This window comes from Arachis ipaensis, chromosome B05 (assembly GCF_000816755.2).
Source record: "Arachis ipaensis cultivar K30076 chromosome B05, Araip1.1, whole genome shotgun sequence".
Taxonomy (NCBI): Eukaryota; Viridiplantae; Streptophyta; class Magnoliopsida; order Fabales; family Fabaceae; genus Arachis; species Arachis ipaensis.
This window is the reverse complement of record NC_029789.2, coordinates 144,113,076-144,121,206: the sequence shown is the minus strand read 5'-3', so window position 1 is coordinate 144,121,206 and position 8,131 is coordinate 144,113,076. Positions and strand designations below refer to the sequence as shown.

Sequence of the window (8,131 nt, the reverse complement as noted above, 5' to 3'; positions counted from 1 at the left end):
ACGAATATCTACCTAAAATCCACAATCCGATTCTATTAGTGTATGAATCGGATCAATTTTCGCAATTTTTTGATCGGATTCGGATAAACACCGCGGATATGCAGATCGAATTCGATCCACGGACACCCCTACTATATAATAATCCAAAAAATAAAATATTCAAAAAATTTATTTTCCCTTTCTTTTACACTCACTTACTTCAAAAATACTATTAAAATATTTTTTAAAAGTAAAGTATCATTTTTTTCTCAAATATTTGGGATGAATAAGTCTCAAAATTGTCCATAATATATTTAAATCGTCCTTCTAACGTTTCAAAATCATCTCAATGTTGTCCTGTCATTAGTGATCTGTTAACATAATTGATGGTAGGACAATATTGAGACGATTTTGAAACATTAGGAATTTAAATAGGACGAAAATGTTGGGGACAAAAACGATGCATTAATTTAATTTTTTACTAAACATGATTATTCAATTATCTTTTAATCACATCTAAGTAAATTACTTTTATTCACATTACTTTTGTTCTAAGTGAATTTATTTTTACTTGATTAGATAATTTTTCTAAGAGTCATATATTATTTTTGTTCCAAATGTTTTCATCCTACCAAAGTCCCCAGCATTTCATAATCGTCTCAATATTGTCCAATCGTCAACTTTGTTAATAGATCATTAACGAAAGAATAATATTGAGACAATTTTAAAATGTCAGGAACTTAAATAAGACAATTTAAACGTTAGAAATAACTTCAAAACTTACCCCAAACGTTAATAAAAAATAATAATACAAATTTTAATATTCTAATATTCTAAAAGTGCAACATAAATTAAAAACTAAACCAAATAAAAAATTCTTAAACATAACATATATAATTTTTTAATTTATTTTGTAGATCTACAAATCCGTAGATACATAGATATAAAATTTACAGCCCAATTCTATTTAACTGCGAATCGAATCAAATATTACAAATTAGATTATATCCATAAATTATAAATCAAATGTAAATAAATAGATCGAATCTAATCCATAAACATCCCTATTCAATTTTGTCTCTACATATACACCATATGTATTGTACTATGTATGAAATCAAAGCTAAGTCAAAAGGACCTATATAAGTATTAGTAAAGACATCATCTAAGTTTAAATAATTATAAATATAATTATGATGATTTGAAAATATAGACAGGTTATATTAATTATTATATATTAGTCTTGCTAGCTCATGCATTATTGTCCAAAAGGATGCTGCAAAATAATTGTTAAATAATTTTAACTTTGTAGTTTGCACTACCAAAGAGTCAAAGACCAAGTTGCCTCGATTAAATCGGTCTTCGTATTTTAATAAGTGTAATTAGAGCTTTATATTAAATAAAAGTTTTCACTTTTCAGTTAGTTAAATTCACACTAGCCATTGGTTTTAAGAAAACAAATTATTCTTAAAGTATTTGCTTTTATGTTTAGGTTATTTAGGATAGAATAAATAATTTAAAATATTTTGATTTTTTTTTTCGAATGACAACGGTTAGTAGAGTATTTAAAAGAATTTGTTTAAGACAGAAATTTAATCATAAAATTTTAAATGATAAAAAATTTAGTTAAAAATTTAGTGAAATTGTTGAAATCTAAGTTGTTGTGAAACAAAAAGCAAACATTTTTAATACAATTGACGATGATGTATAAGTTTTGACAATATGACTTTTCTTGCAACGTTTCGATGATTTTTTTTTTTTTTGAGTAGTACTAGGGAGCTAATGGCCTAAGCATACAATGTGTATAATGGGCTAAATTTTTTGTTTATGAATAAAATGAAATGAATAAAATGAACATCACCTATACTATCCAGAATAACCATCTCCGGATACCAGGGATAATAAACATCTCATGTTATAAAAAGCTAATTTTGGGTTCACCAAGGTTCAAACTTTTGACCTTCCGGATCTGGAACTCTAATACCATATCCTGAAACCACTCATCCCAAAAACATAACTTGACAGGATAATGTAACACTAATAATCATATCTCTAATACTTTCTAAACCTTCATTGTGCACATTGTACGCTTAGGTCATTGACTCCCTATACTTTCTCTTTTTTTTTTTTAGACATAAATATTTTATGTTCATATCTTTAAGGGTAAAAAATCTAAACAAGCCAAAGGGAGATCAATTTGACACAAATAAGCCAAAGCAAATTCTGTTTCAGCAATCCACCAAGTGGCATTTCTATATAGTTCGAACCAAATAGGTTCGAACTCACCTTCCACATAATTCGAACCAAATAGGTTCGAATTACAGCTATACACCAAGCCTAAATAAATCGAACCAAATTGGTTCGAACCATAACTTAATAATTCGAACCTAATAGGTTCGAATTACAATGAGCATAACTTTACCAAGTAATTTGAAATAGGATGGTTCGAATTACTATGAATTCGTCACAGGAAGGAACTTAAGTTACAAACATAGTTTCCGCATCATCTCTTAATAAGAGTCCTACATTTTTTTTGCCGGTGTGCCTTAGAGAAACATTTCGTTTAAAACTGCGGTGGCAGAACATATTCATTAAGTAAAAATCCATTTGAGGTACATCGCAGTGACGTTAACAAATTTTATGCATCACCAACCACAAGTAAGAAAACCGATAATTGCGGAATCTAAAAGCTAAATTGAAATAACAAAAGAACCAAAGCCGCAAATACAGTTAATCATGTCCCCGTGTGTGCTCTGCGCCTCCGAGCTGTGGGCAACTCCGACGTGTGTGGCCGGGCTGCCGACAAAGCCCACATCTCTTTGGCCAGTTCGGATCAGCCTCGTCCATATTGGTCCGTATCCGAGTGGACCTGGGACGACCCTCTCTCGCACGCCTCTTATTGGGGTCAGGGATGACAGTCGGCCTGTCATATGGTGGCCAGAAACCCTCCGGAATGGGATGTGTAAAACCCATCTGATAGACACTGAAGACCGAACTAAGACGATACACCTGGTGGACATAAGGCTCCCATGTAAGCCGTGAGTAGGCACAGCATGCCAGTGCGTGGAGACACGGGAAATGAAGTGCCTGGAAGTATTCGCAGTCACATGTACGAGATGCAAGCGAGACTCTGTAGGTACCCAGTGAGAAAGAACCAGTCGGAGTTGTCTCTGCAACGGTGAACTCGGAGTTATCCCTGTCGTACACGGTAATCGTGAAGCACCTAGCCGTCTTCAAGTTGGCCTCTATACACTTCACCAAGTGCTGACTAAATTGTTGTCCGGTTCCCATCTGCGCCTCAGCCTCCCTCCCTTTGCGAACAAATAACTCGGCCAACCTTCCGTATGTTGCCTTCACTAGGGAGCACACAGGAAGGTTTCTGACGCCCTTGAGAATCGAGTTCACACACTCAGATATATTCGTCGTCATGTGTCCGAATCTACGCCCCTCATCACAATGCTGGGTCCACAAGGAATACTCAATCCGGTTAGCCCAGTCACACATCGCCGGGTCTTCGGACTTAAGAATATCAAACTAGTACTGGAACTCAACCTCGGTCTTAGCGTATGCCGCATTCACGAGTAGCCTCCTTGCGTCTTTGCCCTTGAAGGTGAGGGCAAAATTTGCCGCAACATGTCGAATACAAAATGCCCGGTATGCAGATGGAGGTAACCAGCCTCCTTCAGGAGCCTCAAGGGCGGCCTTGATGCCGTTATGCCTGTCCGAGATAACCAGCAGACCCGGCTGTGGTGTCACATGCTCACGCAGGTGGGAGAGAAAGAAAGACCACGACTCAGCATTCTCACCCTCGACTAACGCAAACGCGACGGGGAGTATGTTGGAGTTCCCGTCCTGTGCAATCGCGACAAGCAACGTTCCCCCATACTTGCCATACAGATGGGTTTCGTCAATACTAACTAGGGGCTTGCAATGACAGAATGCCTCGATGCATGGGGGAAAGGTCCAGAATAGTCTGTGAAAATAAGCTCGAGACTCGTCCACCTGTCCACTGACACGAACAGGGCTCGTCCTCAGCACAGCAACAGTACCAGGCATCGTCAACCGGACTCCTAACACCCACCTTGGGAGCTCGTTGTACGACTCATCCCAGTCACCATAGATGAGGGAAACAGCCTTCTGCTTCGCCAACCAGACCCTCCTGTAAGTCGGCATAAACCCAAAGTGTGCGGCGGTGGCATTTAGGAGCACCTTGATGCTGACGGATGCATCAGCCCTAACTATTGGCATAACGAATGCCGATATCACATGGTAATCCAAACTCCTGTGGTCGCTGGAGATCGAGGTGGCGAGACAAGTATGCGGTCCGTTGTAACGTTTGACCTCCCAAATCCCCTTGCGCTGTCGGAGACTGAGCCGAATCAACCATGTGCACCCATTGCCGAACTCAGAACACTTGCCCACATACCGGCGATAGTCGGACTCCACCACCTTGTACTGTACCCCTCGCCGTATGCTGTAAGTCTTGACACTTAACAGGGCCTGTTCTTTATCCGGAAATTGCTGACCAACCTGAAACTCTATTAGACCTGCATACCCTTCAGCATCTCTAGCGCCAAATCCAGCCGGCTGCCCAGCAACCCCCTCCTGCCTCATGGCATCCAAGTCCAAAGAGGAAAAATGCGGAGGGTACTGCTGCGTGCCGGAGCTAGAACCACCGACCACCCCAGCAGGTTCACTTGCTCCAACATCATCCCCACTGTCATCAGCAATCATATCCGGCTTGACGTCATCGTCCTCTGGATCATCCAAGAATCCATCTCCAACCCCAGCCGGTGCAGCACACTGTAAAGATGTCGGCAGATACCCACCTTCACCGACCTCGTCGCCTACACTGCCGATGAGGTCAACAGCGAACGAAGGGGAGGCGACAGGTTGGACGGGTGGCTCGTACGCAGGGACGGAGGAAGATGCAACGCCAGGCCTGGAGCTAGAACCGGCTACCGTGGCTAAAGTGGTGGTATTCTGGTTCGAACCCCCCGACCTGGACACCGCGTCAACCAACTTTGCCAACAGTTCTGGTGTCCTAACCTCTGGAAACTGCCGGCGACAATGAAACATGACCTGCAAGTCCTCATCATTCCCGATCGTGAAACAATCGTACGTTACGGTGTTCTGGAGCACCGTGATTGGAAATCGATAAAAAAACTTCTTAACCCATTTCACATCTTCCAGCCCGAGTTTCTGCAGTACAGAGCTAACAAGGTCCTCATACCTTGTCGTAGGCGTTACGATAATGCAGAGAGGATCCTTATCAGTGAACTTCACACCAGAACAAGTTTTCTTCTTAATGGTTCCTCTGTGGTGAACCAACACTGCAAAACTCTCCTCACTAGCCATCTAAACCACCTCTAATGATAGTAACTCACGCTCAGACCATATATATAGAGTTCTCATCCTCACTGATTCGAACCGCTATGGTTCGAAATATGCTCATTGTAATTCGAACCTATTAGGTTCGAATTATTAAGTTATGGTTCGAACCAATTTGGTTCGATTTATTTAGGCTTGACGTATAGCTGTAATTCGAACCTATTTGGTTCGAATTATGTGGAAGGTGAGTTCGAACCTATTTGGTTCGAACTACATAGAAATGCCATTTGGTTGATTGCTGAAACAGAATTTGTTTTGGCTTATTTGTGTCAAATTGAAATCCCTTTAACTTGTTTAGGTTTTTTACCCTATAGATTAAGTAGCTTTAAAATCACATAATAATATACTCATAATAAACAGGAAAGTCACGCTCGGAGAGGATTCATATGCTAAACATATATTATAATAAATAATTAGGATTACATGATATTACACGTCGTTTTTTTAGGGTTAAGTACTGAAATTGTCCCTAAGGTCTGGGGTGAAAATTAAAATCGTCCCCGACCTTTTTTTGTTATTAAAATCATCATCAACGTTACAAAACATTATAAAATTGTCATTTTCTTTTTTTTGACCAAATTACCCTTAACTATTAATAAAAATAATATTAAAAAAAATAAAACTCCACCCCACCCACACCCAGCATCTCTTCGTCTCTCACTCGCCTCCTAGCATTCCTTTTCAAACCACTAAGGCAGCCACGCGTGATTGCAGAAATTGTGGGTGGAATATTGCTTGGTCCATCAGTTCTAGAACGCAGCTCTGCCTTTCTGAATGCTGTGTTCCCATCCAAGAGCCTAACGGTCTTGGACACTTTGGCCAACATTGGTTTACTTTTCTTCATGTTCTTGATAGGACTGGAACTCGACCCCAAGTCTCTCCTTAGCAAAACAGGAAAGAAAGCTCTTGCCATTGCCCTTGCCGGGATCACATTCCCCTTTGTCTTGGGAATCGGGACATCTTTTGCACTTCGAACAACAATCTCGCAGGGAGTCGATAAAGTACCTTTCTTTGTGTTCATGGGAGTCGCTCTCTCCATCACCGCCTTCCCCGTCCTGGCACGCATCTTGGCTGAGTTGAGGCTGCTTACCACTGAGGTTGGACGGATGGCCATGTCAGCAGCGGCTGTTAATGACGTGGCAGCGTGGGTTCTTCTCGCCCTTGTGATTGCGCTCTCTGGCTTTGACTCTTCTCCACTTGTCTCCGTTTGGGTCTTCTTGTCCGGATGCGACTTTGTAATCTGTTGCGCACTTGTTCTTCCTCCCATTTTCAGATGGATGTCTCGGCGCTGCTCTGAAGGCGAAGCCATCAACGAGTCCTACGTCTGTGCCACGTTGGCAACGGTCTTGGCAGCTGGTTTTGTCACCGACACCATTGGAATCCATGCTCTGTTTGGGGCATTTGTTGTTGGAGTGGTTCTTCCCAAGGAAGGCCCTTTTGCGGCTGCTCTTGTTGAGAAGGTTGAGGATCTTGTCTCTGGGGGTGGGTTTGGGGTGGAAGGAGAGACGAAGAGATGCTGGGTGTGGGTGGGGTGGGGTTTTATTTTTTTAATATTATTTTTATTAATAGTTAAGGGTAATTTGGTCCAAAAAATAGAAAAGGACGATTTTATAACGTTTTGTAACGTTGAGGATGATTTTAATAACAAAAAAAAGTTGGAGACGATTTTGATTTTCACCCCAGACCTTAGGGACGATTTCAGTACTTAACCCTTTTTTATTTTAAATTTGTGTAAATATACATTATTATTGCATGTGAGGCTTTTTTATTTAATTTTTTTGAATGATGACCTGCTATATATACAAATTTTTTTGGCATACAAGTTTATACAAGTTAATCTTAACTCAACAAAATTTATTTACATAACGCGCACGTAAAATCACGTCGTTCTTCCTCCAATATTTATATCCCGTGTTCCTCCTCCTCCTCCTCCTCCTCCTCCTCCTCTTTCTTCTCCTTTTTCTTTGTGTTTCTCCTCCTTTTTCATACTTTGTGTTCTTTTTTTTTTCTTAATCTATTTCATCATCTTTGTCGTTCTTTTTATTGCCGCTGTTGTTATTGCATTTTTTCTCATCCTCTTTTTATTGATTCTATAACATTATGTATTTTTTTAGAAGGTAAAATAAGAAGAAAAAAATGAATAAGAAAAAAAAGAAGAATATGATGATTATGATGTAAAAGAAGAACAAGAAGCAGTAGAGATGAGAAGGAAAAAGAAGAAGAGTTTTGAATTATGCAGAACTTATTCGTACAAATACACCAAAATTTTTTAATAATACACAAAAATATCTTAGTTTTACACCAAAATTTGCTACAAATACATGAAATATTTTCTTTAATACTGCATTTTTTCTTCTTCTTTTTTTCTTATTTCTTTCTTTCTTTTAGCTGAATAAATGTAGGTTCATCCTCTTTCAAGTAATTTTGCATAATTTTGCAGCATTATGTATTTTTTCTTCTTTGTTTAATTTTTTTTTTATTTTTATTCTTATTAAGAGAGTAAAACAAGAAGGAACTTGAAAAAATTTTTTAACAAAAATTTTGGATCAGACAACGTAATCAATATGGCAAAATTTTTACAATAACAATAACAATAACAATAATAACGATAATGACGATACATATAATAAGAAGACGATGATGACCATATATAGATGAGGAGGTAGAGGAGGATAACAAAAAAGAAAAATAACAAAAAAAAAAGACAAAAACAAAGTTTTAAAATGATAAAAAAAGAAAAAAAATACAAAAATATATGAAT

The 8,131-nt window shown here is 38.7% G+C and overlaps 1 protein-coding gene across 1 annotated transcript in view; it reads right to left on the bottom strand.

Annotated features, from left to right (window-relative positions):
* LOC107644656 (probable aquaporin TIP-type alpha) overlaps positions 3,514-8,131 on the bottom strand; it is a 21,765-nt gene continuing 17,147 nt past the window's right edge. The window contains exon 4 of the mRNA XM_016348567.2: positions 3,514-3,670. Within this exon, the coding sequence (XP_016204053.2) occupies positions 3,514-3,670 (157 nt within the window). The remainder of the gene's footprint in view (positions 3,671-8,131) is intronic.